Source organism: Plutella xylostella, chromosome 18 (assembly GCF_932276165.1).
Source record: "Plutella xylostella chromosome 18, ilPluXylo3.1, whole genome shotgun sequence".
NCBI classification, from domain to species: domain Eukaryota; kingdom Metazoa; phylum Arthropoda; class Insecta; order Lepidoptera; family Plutellidae; genus Plutella; species Plutella xylostella.
The window spans coordinates 9,936,925-9,951,521 of NC_063998.1; the positions used below are offsets into that span (position 1 = coordinate 9,936,925).

Consider the following 14,597-nt stretch of genomic DNA (forward strand, 5'->3'; position numbering starts at 1 on the left):
CAGGTGTTCGTAGATGTGCATGAAGGGCATGTCTTTGAGCTGCCCGTTCAGCCCCAGCCCGAGCAGGTAGCCGGCGTGCTCGTGAGACATGTCTACTGTGCCCTGCGAGGGAGGAGAGGGGGGTTTGAGGATCAGGAAATAGATAACACACGCATTGAAAACCTTAAACACACATTTAGCTTATCCTGCGCTTCGTCCTAAATGGTTTTCCCGAAGGAATTCCGGAATAAAAAGCAATCTATGCGTGAATCCAGTGTATCAGCTTCTTAATAATGTGACGTAATACGTCGTATACTAAAAACGTCACTCTGCTTGTAGCTTTTAGCTAGCTTAATGAGCGCTTTAATACGAAGACGTTATATGAACGTTTTATCGCAGAATTCCCACGGGAAAACTTTTTAGAGCGAATGGAAGCTCAGATCAATAGTCAGATTAAAATATGGTGTTGGTAGATGTGCATGAAGGGCATGTCTTTGAGCTGCCCGTTCAGCCCCAGCCCGAGCAGGTAGCCGGCGTGCTCGTGAGACATGTCTACTGTGCCCTGCGGGGGAAGGGAGGGGTTTAGTAAGACACACGAAATTAATAAATAACACAATCATTAAACACCCAAGACGCACACCTAGCTTTTCCTGCGAGTTTCTCTTTGTATGGTATAAGAAGCCCCGCTCCCGTGCCCCCGCACCGTGAGCGGGGGACGTAGGGCTCTAGGCTATGTGTTTATAGTCTACATTCATTACTTCACTATTACTACACGGCTCAATCGCTTTTTGCGTCCTATGTAGGTATGTAGCGTCCGTGTAGCGAAGCGAATTTTGCGATAAAAAAAAGTGTATACTTAGTTATCCCCGCGGCCAGCTGCACCGCGGGGGGGGAGGGGGGGCGGGCCCGCGCCCCCACACCGTGAGCGGGGCCATAGGGCTCTAGGCTATGTGTCTATAGTCTACATTCATTACTTCACTATAGTATAAGGCAGTCGCTTTTAGCATCTTTCTGTTAGAGCTATGTATCTTTAAAACTACACGACGGATTTTGATGCGGTTTTTTTAAATGATAGAGCGCTTTAAGGGGATCCTTTTTATTCCGGAATTTTCACTTTTATCCCGGAATTCCCATGGGAAAACTTTTTAGAGCGATACGAAAGTGTCTTATACTCACAGTTAACAGCGTCTCTCTATTAGCCAGTGCGTGCGCGCATCCATTATGAAAACTGGGCCAGGCCCGGCTCGGGGGCGCGGCCAGCTGCACGGCGGCGCGGCGGGGGGCGGGCCCGCGCCCCCACACGGTCAGCGGGGGCGGCGCCGCGTCCGGCGGGATGCCGCCCCACGGGATGGTGCGGAGAGTTACCATGCCTCTGTAAGATAAGATTTTTATTTTAGGATCAAATGCGGGATTGAAACTATCAGAGATTTGGGAGAAGATACAACGTAATGTAATGCGTGGTGCGCCTGACTTTTTTGAAAGAACACTGTCTTGATACGTCACTTGGGGGGCTCGTTTCATATTCCATTACGTTGATTACAGATACAGATTTCCTTCTTTCTAGTTGATAACTCAAACAACAGCGCTCTGCGCAGCCTTCTGACTGCCTTGCTCACTTCTAATTACGATATATCGTCTCCACTACCTCCAAGAGCAGAACATTCTGCCTAACTGATCCCTATCTGTGTGATGATGATGATGATAGTAATTTTATGTATGTATTTATGTATGTATGTAATGTATTTATTTAGGTATCATGTGTATATTTATATTGTATGGATAGGTATATATTAAGATATTAATATTTCGGTTAAGTACTCAATATAAACCATCTTCTTTCCTCAAAGCCTTAAGCACTACCAATCACTTTTTCAACATCACCAAAGGTTAACTGGTAGAAAATGCTGCTAGCATTAAGTTCGCCTTTGTACCAATTTACTTTGTGCAATAAAGAATTTAATAATAATAATAATAATATATCTATTATCCTTTTTTCTGATTCATCATTAATTGACGTTAAATTTTACAATGGACAACATTTCAAAAAACTAAAGCTGCTATAAATCGAAAACCATTTCGAGATTTAGCTCTAAAGGCCACAAAAAAAATGTTTTTGTATTTTTTGGATGTATCATTTTCGAGAAAATCATAAAATAGTAAAAAAGTGCTGATGACGTCATGCATCAGGTGCGATGCATTTTGATGATCAAAGCCTATAGATTTAAAAACAAAGTAACTGTCATTTTCATTTTTGATTGACGTTGACGTTTTATCGAGTCGTTGTTGTTTATTTGGGTCATTTTCATAAATTCTGTTCTGACACTTTCTAACTATTTTTTTAATTTATCATATAAAATGGTTAGTACTTATTAAGAGATGACATCTATTTAATATGTCCCTGAGCATGCCACCGCCTACACAGCTGAAAAAATGCTTCAGCTTATTTTTTTACACGATAAGTACCTACTTTGTATCATCAGAAATATCAATGTCATTTGATAATGACCCATTTGTTGGTTGGCATGTAAACAAAGTATAAATGTCACTTGTCAGTGTCATTTATGTTTTTTTTCGAGACTAAGACAATAGACAAAAATAAAAATTGAGCCTAATATGTGTTGTCACTTCCGGTTTTAAAATAATCAACTTTAAAGTTAAAAATAACATGCAAAAATTAATGTATATACAAAATAAAAAAATACGGGTCCTCTAATTTTTTATAACCTTTCCGAATAGCTAATAAAAATATAGGGTAAAGAAAATGAAATGTTGTCCATTATTGTCGATTGTCAAGATATTGATTTTGTCAAGGGTCTACCATTATTTCAGAGAGGCTCGGTCTCTGAGGAAAGGAAATAACTAAAGAAACTCCTCGAGTATCTTTACAACTTTTAGCTCAGGTATATTTAGATTATCTAGTTCAATTTTAATTTTTCTAACCCTAGCTGCCTCGCTCACTGATAACCACTCACCTGGCTATGGGCAGCGCCGTGGTCCGGCTGCTCACCGCGAACAGGTACTTCTCCTGCTCCTCTAAAAAGTCGTGATCTGAGACCTCGGGCCGCTGGGTCAAGTTGATGGAGATCGGGATGGAGGACTGGAGCAGGTTGAATACTTCCGTCATTCTGGTGGAGAGATTGATGAACATAAATTTATTGTCAACATCAATAAAATTCATTTCTAACACACACAGAAACAACACATACATTTACAAGAAAAGGTGAAAAAATATAAAAATTGATAAAAAATGAGCATGACTGTTGCTTTTCGGTGCCGAAATGTTGTTGTACGTTGTACTGTCGGTGATAGTCAGGGCGACGTCCCAATGTACGAACTGTCTCGACGTCAGATAACGCGAACATTCCACATTACGTTTAACTGGATTATTGTCTGAAAATGATGTCCTAGGCGGGCAGGAGGGCAACCAACGCTACGTTCAAGTAACTTATTGGCTGGAGGCTCAAATTTTTGTTTACTTTCCAGTTAGGGCCCCCCAAACTCTACTCACCTATGGTCCTTAGGATACAGCAGCCGCAACAGCTTAGTATTCAGATGCTCCATGCCGGTGGCCGCCTCGGCCTCCTTGTCCTCACCACGGTCGGTCTCTGGGCGTCGGTCTAGAGTGTAGGCTGTCTCGATGTCGGACACGTCTGATGATGGCACTGGGGAGGGTAGATTGGTGGTGGTTAGAGGGGTGTGTAAAGTATTGTTAGCATTTAGTTAACCATTGAGCTGCTAGACCACAGAATTTATTATTCGTATAACGAGCGTTTCGTCGACCCTAGTTTGTAGACGAAACATTCCTTGAGCTATATATTTTGATGGCTTACAGTTCAGAGGGAGTAAGAAAACTGGAAACAGTTGTAGGTACTGTGGTTCTTAGTATATGTCGTCAAAAAACCCTATCAACATCTCCTAAGCGTTGTTCAAAACTGTTTCACACAGTAGCACAGTTAAATGAATCACAACATTTATTCACTTCTTTTCATATCGTTTCGACGAACAAAAGAGCTGTAGGGTGTATCACCGTCATGAAAGGATTGGCCAGAAGGATTAGCGTCAGTCGCTGACTAAAGATTCACGCCGCTCGAAAGGGCTAATTTCGTGCACCAAATTTTTCACTAAATAATACTTTACTTACTTTTTCTATGTTCATATTGTTTCTGTGTTTGTTTTTGTATACATTAAAGTGTAAATAAATAAAATAAAAGATAAAGTTCTACATTATGAATTCACAATTCTGCGCCATAATCTCGGGCACAGCCAGCGGCAGGCTGCGACAGCTGCTCTGTATCGACAGCAGGAGCAGCCTGATGCACGGGGACATATCTTTAGATTTAGCACATCTAGATATATAAACCCACAAACCCGCAGTGGACCAGCGTGGTGGGAAATGGTCCAAGCTTAGGAAGCCAGTTTAGACCTTGGAGATATCAACAAAGGTTCCATTACAGGTGCAGGTACCTACACCCAACAGAGAACAGAATGGATAAATAGAATAGCACTCACAATTCTGCGCCATAATCTCCGGCACAGCCAGCGGCAGGCCGCGACAGCTGCTCTGTATGGACAGTAGAAGCAGCCGGATGCACGGGGACAGGCGGTCGATGTCCGTCTGGGTTATACCTGGAGGGAAAAGAAGTGGGTTATGTAGGGTATGTTTAGATTTAACCTCTATAGACCTTAAATTTCACAACTTTTAGTTTTCGGCGGCTGCAAAATTAACTTTGTCTCAACCCTGTCGTGGTTCTCCACATTTATGTCGTCGTATGAGGTCTCTGGGTCTCTAGAGGTTAAATAGTGGGTATGCTGCAAGAGTTGGTATGGTGTCAACAGTGGTTATTTATGCATGATGTAGTAAATTGCCAATTTCAAAATCGGCTGACATTGATGTAGTTGTTCAGAATAGGTTAATGAGGGAGGAATTTCGGCGCGCTGGACCCACCACCTATGTCCACTAGACGATTATATGCTGATGTTGATACTACTAATATTATAAACGTGAAAGTAAGGAAGTTTGTTACTCTATCATGGGAAACGGCTGGAGGAATTTTGATGAAATTTGGTATGTGCTAAAACATAAGACTTCCTACCTCGTTCAGCCATGATGGCAGCGGGGGCGGGCGCGGCGGCGGCGGGGGCGCGCGGGGTGCTGCTCGGGGGCGCTGAGATGTTCTGGGCGCGCCCCCGGGTGTTCGTTGATACTGATACTATCTGTTGGAAGAGTTAGTAATAGGTTAGAGGAAGTAATAGGGTATCATGTAGATTCTAGACTAAAATAGTTCTGTATTCTTAACACGGGTGCAAAGCGCGAACGACATTACGTACTAAAAGTGTAGAGACCCGTGCTTCCTATGCTGGAATAACTATTTTTTTTTGGTTACAGGTTTTGATGATTACTTTCAGTTAAAAAAAACGCTCTCAGCAATGACTAGCGGTTTGCAGCCGTACAGTTTAGGTTATTGCTAAAAAGGCAACCAAATTTACATGTAATGCTGTTAAAACTGATAACTGATATTTTAGATGTTCAAATCACTCACCTCAACAATATTCTTAGACATTTCATTGACATCCACCAAATACGGGTAAACCCCCGCATCTTCGTCCTTCAACATACTGTTTACATACGCGAACACACTCGGTGGCTCATTCGAGAAGTACGACGGCTGAAGCAATCTCTTCAGACAACCTTCCGTCATCTGAGACTCTTGTTCCTCATACTCTAGACACAAACCCGTAGGAAAATCTAACCAGTAATGCGTCACGTATTTATTCAACTTCAAATCTTTGGCCAGTTGGTACAGAAATGAGGATAACGGTTGCAGCTCGTGTAGAAGTAGCGTGTTTAGTTTAGTGTCTTCATAAAGGAGGTGGAACGCGAATAATACTTGAGCTGTATACGGAAAGAGCAAAGCGTTCGCATTGAATTGTGTTTTGTCATCATTCTGAGACTTCTTTCTACTCAACCCCGGCCTGGCTTTCGAATCTGCTTTCGTTTGTGGCAAGTTTAGCAAACTAGCTAATGTATTCCCGTAGTTCTTATGCAGTTTGGAGTTGAGTAGATAGTCCCAGTCGTCTTGGGTTCCGTCGCTAGATGTCCTTTGTTTCTTGGTGGCCACTTCGCTGGTCTCTCCATGGTCGTCTGATCTCCTCGGCAGAGACATTCGTTCCAGGTCATAGCCAATGAGGGAATAGAGCAGGTTGGCAAACATGGACCACTCTTGTTCGGGGGTCAACTCTTGAGTGCCAGGCGCGTTGCGGACGCCGTACCATTTTATTATCACCTGTGAGAAATACAATGTTAAAATCATGATAAAAGAAATTACGAAATGTGAATAGAATGAACTTGTTGTGGGTGCAGCAATGCACCTCTGCCTACCCCGCAAGGGAGTACATTAGTACAAGGCGTGGGTGTTTGTGTTGTGTGTGTTTTGTTTTGGGAATATGGTTGGACCTTTTGAGCGTTGTTTTCATAGCGAAACATACGGGTTTTTAACTTATAGGGTATATATTTACAAACAAGGGTTAGCAAATTGGTATAGCAAGTCGAAACGGTCATGCTCAGAAAGTCATTCTAAACAACTTTCGCTCTAAACCTTTTGGAAATTCGTAACCTTCTTACAGCCTACTATACCCTTTTTCAACATCCTATAAATCGCAGAATCCATCCATATGTGACTACCGTTTTATAAATATTTTATTATCTACAATACCCAACACACCTGCATAGTGACATCCTTAGGCAGTATAGCCCTGAGCGCGCCGCAACACTTGATCACTCTAGACGACCGCGCGATGTCGGGCAGAGTGATGCGATACATCGTCGCCTTTTCAAAGATATGGCTTTTTTAACATCCTATAAATCGCTCAATCCATCCGTATGTTAACTTAAGTGCCAATTTCTCCATAATCGGTTATCTAACCGACCAGGGATTGGTTATCAATTATACGTCTTCTGTGTCAAAATTCAACCATTAATACCTGGTTATGCTTAACAGACTATGGAGAAATTAGCACTTAGGGCGCCTTCAAATTAGTCGCTAATTGTCGCGCGGAAGCAGCGCGGCTGCAGCGCTGCAGTCGCGCATCTTTTAAATTACAAAATTTATATGGATTTTGACAGCAGCGCGGCTGCAGCGCTGCAGCTGCGCTGCTTCCGCGCGACAATTAGCGACTAATTTGAAGGCGCCCTTAAGGTACAATACTAAACACACCTGCATAGTGACATCCTTAGGCAGTATAGCCCTGAGCGCGCCGCAACACTTGATCACTCTAGACGACCTCGCGATGTCGGGCAGAGTGGTGCGATACATCGTCGCTCTTTCGAACATAATATGGGTATTTTAACATCCTATAAATAGCTCAATCCATCCGTATGTTAACTTTAAGGCACAACAGCCAACAAACCTTCGACTTCTTCGACGGCACCGTAGCTAAGGCGGTAGTAAAGCTGCTTCCGAAGCTGAGGGCCGCGGGTTCGAATCCCGCCCAAGGCAAACATCAGTGTGATGAGCATTTTGGTTTGCCTTGTGTCTGGTTGTCGTTAATCTATTTAATATGTATCTATCTATATATTTGTGTAGATATATCAGCTGTCCGATACCCATATCACACGCTCTGCCTAGTTTGGGGCGGATGCCCGTGTGTGAGATGTCCCTACATATTTATTTATTATTATTACTAACCTGCATAGTGACATCCTTAGGCAGTATGGCCCTGAGCGCGCCGCAACACTTGATCACTCTAGACGACCTCGCGATGTCGGGCAGTGTGATGCGATACATCGTCGACTTGTCGAAGACTAGGGTTAGGCGAGTGCCGGCCGCGTCGCGCAGGGTTTGGAGACCTGGGGGGTTAGAAATGTTAATTTAGATGTGGGGTTATAGGGATGTTTCTATGGGATGTGTCAGTGACAAAACAAGAGCTAGACTAGGGCGAGTAGGGCGTGATACGGTGGTGATAAATGTATTAGTCAGTTGCCGACTATGTGTTGATTGTTGCTTCGCTCGGCTTTCCAGGCTCTGGGGTGTGATGGTTTGACTTGTTTTAACTCGCTTCGCTCGGCTCTCCTATTTATAACTCTAGGTAGTATTGCCTCGCTGTCGGCATAGAATAACAAGTGCAAGTGCTAATCTCGTTATTCTATGCTGTCGGTGGTTAAAGTACTTTTACCTCGCTTCGCTTGGGTTTCTTCTTTATGGTAAGTTCTAAACTGCTACACTGGAGGGCTACATCTACCAAACATTAGCAATTAACAATCCTTAAGCAGCGTCGTCACTCGCCTATCAAACATACGTCAGATTTTAAAAGCGAGCGGCGCTGCTTATTAAATCATTGTTAATTGCTAATGTTCGGTGATGGTTACCCCACTGGTTTTCAGAATTTGAGACAAATATATATATCGCTACCACCAACGCGCACTGGGCCAGCGTGATGGATTAGGCCTAAAACCTTTCCTTCATTGGAAGGAGACCCGCGCCCCAGCAGTGAGGACGTGATAGGTCGTGATGATATTGCTATCTTTGGTACTGGCAACCCTACCTGTGGCAGCAACCCTACCTGTGCCAGTGGCAGCCCTACCTGTGGCAGCGGGCGTGACGCCGACGGGCGCGACGGGCGACAGCAGGTGCAGCGCGGAGTCGTCCAGCGGCGCGTCGCGGCGGCAGTTGCAACCCTACCTATCCTATGTCAGTAGCAACCCTACCTATGTCACTGGCAGTGGCACCCTACCTGTGGCAGCGGGCGCGGCGGCGACGGGCGCGACGGGCGACAGCAGGTGCAGTGCGGAGTCGTCTAGCGGCGCGTCGCGGCGGGACGGCAGCAGGCTGCTGCGGCGCGGGAGGCCGCCGGCGGCGTAAGCTGTGGCTAGGAGGCGGGCTAGGACGCCGCCTACGTGCACCTGGGAAGGGGGGGTGAAATGGTGGGGTGAATACTGAGATATTTTAAATATGGGACCAATGATTTTAAAAGAATAGTACTTATAAGAATGTACAGTGTACAATTTTACAAGTACAATAGATACACTATTTAATAACCTATCCATTAATAAGTGAAAAAATGTATAACTAGTTGGTAAGCCATATAAATAAATGACCATGAGCTCCTTTTCGAATTAAAGAGTACATTTGAATGAATAAAAGCATTTCAGTATGAGAGTTCGAATGTATAGGACCAACAGTACATCGGAAGGTCAATATACCCGACAAACTAAGCAACTTTCACTATGGAGTGAACTCTGTAATGGCGATAAAACGAATTAAGTACTTATGTATTACTTTCAGACATAGTTTACTGATAAAAATAATAAAAATATTGTGAGAAAACTATACATAAAATATCATAATAATCTCACCTTCCCAACAACACTCGCTCCGGACTGCAGAATAATATTCCCACTGTCGTCTATCAACGCAATCATCTGCAGATGATCCAGCACCACCGCGTCCTTCGCCGAAACCGACGTTATCGACCCCACAATAAGGTTCATTTTCGATGACTTCCCGTGAGAATGAGACTTCTGCAACCTCACAATCTGTAGCTTACTCGAACCGTCCACTTTCACCATGAAACATAAATAATCATGTCCCACCAAATCCGTGTGGAGAAAACTCTTCGTATCACTTTGATTCTCTATCGGATCTCGTCTGATGCTTTGGGTATCGGTCCAGATGTGATCGAGGCATATTTCTGGGTACAAAGGCAGCGATGGAGGCGCTTGGTTGCAAGTGTTTGCCATCATAGTTACCGAGGAAGCATGGCCAATGGACGCATGAGGTGACAAGCCCTGCTGGTGAAATATGTTGGCCATTGGACTGTTGACTCGTGACCGGGACATGATCGGAGTGCCTGAACCCCTCTTCGAATGATGGGGACTGCCTGCTCCGGTGGCCCAACTGGTAACATTCTTAACACTGTTCATCGGGCTGGCCGGGAACTCACATGTTTGACTGAAGACTGTGGTCGTAGAATTCATGTTCGGACACATGGTTAAGCATTCTTCCCGTACAGCCTTTCTAACGTACCACAGCGAATGTGTCCCTAGCTTCCAATCATACAGGAGTATAATGCTAGGATTTGTGCTGACGAATATGATTTGTAAGTCCCCGTCGTTGTAATACTGCAGTCCTTGTGATGGTGACTTCATTAGTATAGGAGTGACTTCATCTAAAGGATGTGACATGGAGAAGCAAGTCGGCAATGGAACATCAGAATCGAACGCCGAAAGCGACTCCTGACGCAACCGCGCACTCATATTAAACGGAAACGCGTTTTTCGACCTCGAAAACGTGCTATTCTGCGACTCGTTAAACTTCAAAAACGACGCCGGCAACATCGAATTCTGGAACGACGGTATCGCCTCCTTCTCAAACAGCACTCCGTACTTCATCGGCCAGACCTTTTTCACTTGAAACGGGATACTCGTCACATACTCCCTGCCATCCGTGGCATATACCCTCACATTCTTATTATCCACCAGCAGTATCGACGGCATATTCTTTGTAGCTAGATGTTCAGTAGTATCCTCAATCTTGATGTTCTTTTTGACGTCTCCTATCTGCGAGTTCAAGGCATCAATGAGCATGGTGTTGTTGATGCCGACGTGGAAGTTGCAGAAGACGGCGTGTCGGATGGGGGCCTCGATGGTGAAGCACGCGATGGTCTCACGAGACTCCGGGCCGGAGAGTCTGGTGGCTGGAGCTGACGTCAGGCCTGCGGGGAGATTTGGTGGTGAATTTGGTGCATTAGGATTTCAGAGATCTTCTAGGAGACCCCTAATTCTTTAAGAAAACATTATGTAAAGTTAGAAATCAAGACAGATTTAACCCTAACTTGCTTCTGACGAATTACGGTGTTTAAAAAATTTGAGTAATTTACTTTGAGACGAATATGAATGTACAACAGCCCCCCTGACTTGGTACTTTCTGGATTTCATGACACGCTATGCATGTACCAAATAATTATGTGGTAATATTTTTACGCCCCCAAAGGGCTGTAATAACTATCCATTTACCTACATTCATGCAAATAAAATGTACTTATTCTATTCTATTTTATGTATAAAGACTCTTTACCTTTAGACCACACAGCAGTGCATCCCTTCACATACAGCTCCTCCTCGTAGCAGCAGTCGGTCTTGTGGCTGAGCGGCTTCTCCCGGCTTGGGGACGCCTGCGACGGAGGCGAGAACTTCTTGGACATGTTGCTGGAACTGTTTGCGCTGCCACCTGAGGTTGAATGGAATTTGTTTCGAATTTAGTTCATATTTATCCATAGATAGCTTCAACTGGTGATAGACTTTGTATTTTCAAAAGAACCTATGGTAAGTACTAAAAATGTTGTAATTTTATTTAAGCTGCAATAAATATTTTACAAGTGAAAAGATTGTATAAATCTGAAATTATTATTCATTGATTTTTTTATACCAAATAAGTAGACAGAATTAGAGTGGGACATCTGAATCTACTTATCAATGATATTGAACTTATTTCCATCATTCTTTCCCAAAACTTAAAGCTTCCTTTAACATTGTATTATTTTTACAAACTACTATTAGTTTGAAAAAAGCCTCTTTGTCTTTGAATAATTTTACCTCTAGAAGTCCCCGACGGCCCAGAGCCACAGTCCGCATCCCCCTTCTTCATAGCCAGCTCTGACTTGATAGAGATGTTGAAGTCATTCTTCAGCCGACTCTGCGGCCGGAACGACTCCGACATGTACTCATCCTTGGAGTCCTTTGTTGTTGCTGGTGGGTCATCTTCAAAGTCTGAAATGAAGAATATAGCGAATAACTCATGTGTCTAATAACAAAATATTATAACAGGAAAGTTGGCATTGATTGTTCTGTAACTAATTGTATAAGCTGTGTACTGAATTTCTGTTGTTTTAACTTGTGTACCTATCCTAAATGATATCGTTCGGAGGGCTCTCATTTCTGCTGACATTCCGGCGGTTCTTGAGCCGCCGGGGTTGAGTCGCAGTGATGGGAGGCGTCCGGATGGTCTCACCTTGATACCGTGGGAAAAAGGTCAGTGCCTGCTCTGGGACGCCACATGCGTCTGCACATTTGCCCCGTCCCATGTGGGGTCCACTGCTGGCACGGTGGGTGCGGCTGCCGAGGCGGCTGCACGACAGAAGTGCGTCAAATACGGCCAGTTGATTGCGGGCAGCTATATTTTTGAGCCTCTTGCCATTGAGACCACTGGGGTTTGGGGGGAACAGGGGAGGCAGTTCATCAGGGAGATTGGGCGACGCTTGAGGAGCCGCGGCTTTGACTGCCGCTCTGGGGCGTACCTGGCACAGAGGATTTCCCTCGCCGTGCAGCGCGGCAACGCAGCTAGCGTTATGGGGACTTTTGGGTCGGGTGCGTCCTGGGGTGGTTTATTTAACTAAGTAAGTTGTGTTTTATTTGTTTTGTATTTTATTTTTGACGAAGCGAGGGTGGATTGTATGTTTGATAAATTTGTATTTTAATTAATAAAGTATTACCAATCCTGAAGGCAAATAAATTGTTTCCTTCTTTTCTAATCATAACAATCAAAAGCATTGTAGCTACTGCTACTTTCAACAGTGTTATAATATGGGATACAGTAATCAGGAGAATCACAACACTCTGCCTTTGGCCATCTTAAATCAACTTCACATACTTGTACAGCAGGCTAGCCAATCTACAAATATTTGCCTGTTTGCTGTCTCATTTTTGGCTTCAAAACAATTATTTTTATAACATTCAGTGCTTTTTTTCATTACTTGCTTCTAGTTGTTTGTGAGCTTTAATTTAAGAATGAAGTGCCCTGCTATTTCTAAAAAAGTGAACCTTTGGGTGAATTAAACCATTATTTACCTTCTTTTCTTCTAGCAAACACTTCTCTGACACACCACCACTCCAGCTCATCTTCATCACGACCCTCAATCAGACTCTCATCCTTGATGGCAAAGTTAGTCAACTTGTATAGCAGGGAGTTCTCAGACAATGAACTCTTATTACATCGTGAGTAGATCTTTCCGGGATGATTCTCAAGGACCGTCCTACCGTGAGGCACAAATTCCTGTAAAAAATGTTTTACAAAGTTGTGTCATAAAAGTTAGTAAAGGTATAGTGGGATTGTACGTAAAAATTCAAGTATATTTTTTGTTGGTGCAATTATCCAGATTTATAGAATCTTTCTATAATTTATATACATAGTTATACAAGCAATGGTTGGATTTTGATCATGTAACTTGCTATAGTTATGAAAGAAAAACCGGCTAAAACTTACCAAGGGCTCGGAGGCGGCAATCATTGTATTTTCATCCAGATTTGAAGCAGTTCGTTGACTGGAAACTTATTAAAATATAAAAGCTACACACGAAGTCGCATATAGGGTGTCGTTCGGAGAAAATCACTTTATTACAGCCCTATAATTAATTATTTACTATTTTAATTATTTTGCAAATTAACGGCAAAGCAACAGCCGCACGCTTTTTGACAAATCAAATTCGACATCTCAACTGTCACTCACTGTCAAAAACTGACATCCATAACATGACATGACATTGTCACTGACAACTATTGTTAGCTCTGTCCTAAAACTTACTTAATCTGTGTACAGAGGAAAACCTCAGAATAAATAACACATGAGCTTAAAAAAGCGTCGCTTACACGCTAAGAATACGGAGATCGAGAGACTCCAGTCGGATCCAAACAGATCCAAATGATATTAAAATACTTCACATATTATTATCAAACATAAAAGCGCCAGTACACGCTGGCCGGCGGCGCCGCGCTGCAGCAGGTCACTTCGGTGCGGGATCTGGGAGTGCGGATCTCATCGGACTTGTCATTTCGTGATCACATTGTGGACACATGCAAGAGTGCTTTCAAAATTTTAGGTTTTGTACTCCGTAGGTGCCATGGTTTCACAGAAATAAGTGCTGTGAAGGCATTGTACAACGCGTTAGTACGGAGTAAATTAGAATGTAACGCAATCATATGGGCTCCGCATGAAACTAAATATAGTTTGATGCTGGAGAAAATACAAAACAAATTTCTTCGCTTTTTAGGGTTCCGTAGCCAAAATGGCAAAAACGGAACCCTTATAGTTTCGTCATGTCCGTCTGTCCGTCTGTCCGTCTGTCCGTCTGTCACAGCCGATTTACTCGGAAACTATAAGTACTACAGTGATGAAATTTGATGGGAATATGTGTTGTATGAACCGCTACAAAAATATGACACTATATAGTAAAAAAACCGGCCAAGTGCGAGTCGGGCTCGCGCACAAAGGGTTCCGTAGCAGCAAATATAATATTACAGTTAAATCAACCTATCTCAAAAACTATAAGAGATACTTTGATCAAACCAAAAATCGTTGAAAGAGTTAATTAGCATGCATCACCTCTATTTTTTTTAGAATTTTATACCCCGTAGTTATAAAAATAGAGGGGGGGGGACATACTTTTTACGACTTTGAGAGCTGATATCTCAAAAACCGTTCACTTTAAGAAAAATGTTTTTTAGAAAACTTTATATCATTTTAAAAGACCTTTCCATTGATACCCCACACGGGTATGTACATCGAAAAAAAAAATTTCATCCCTCAGTTACATGTATGGGGGGCCCCACCCCCAATTCTTTTTTTTAC

General features: G+C 43.2%; 1 protein-coding gene across 1 annotated transcript; it reads right to left on the bottom strand.

Annotated features, from left to right (window-relative positions):
- Window positions 1-7,643: 7,643 nt before the first annotated feature.
- LOC105388541 (anaphase-promoting complex subunit 1) lies at window positions 7,644-13,686 on the bottom strand. The gene is made up of 7 exons (XM_048627525.1): window positions 13,236-13,686; window positions 12,821-13,025; window positions 11,570-11,743; window positions 11,052-11,204; window positions 9,332-10,689; window positions 8,710-8,878; window positions 7,644-7,825 (listed from the first exon to the last, which is right to left on the bottom strand). Exons 1-7 carry the CDS (start codon window positions 13,257-13,259, stop codon window positions 7,644-7,646), a joined length of 2,265 nt encoding a protein of 754 aa, XP_048483482.1. The 5' UTR covers window positions 13,260-13,686.
- Between the last annotated feature and the right edge of the window lie 911 nt (window positions 13,687-14,597).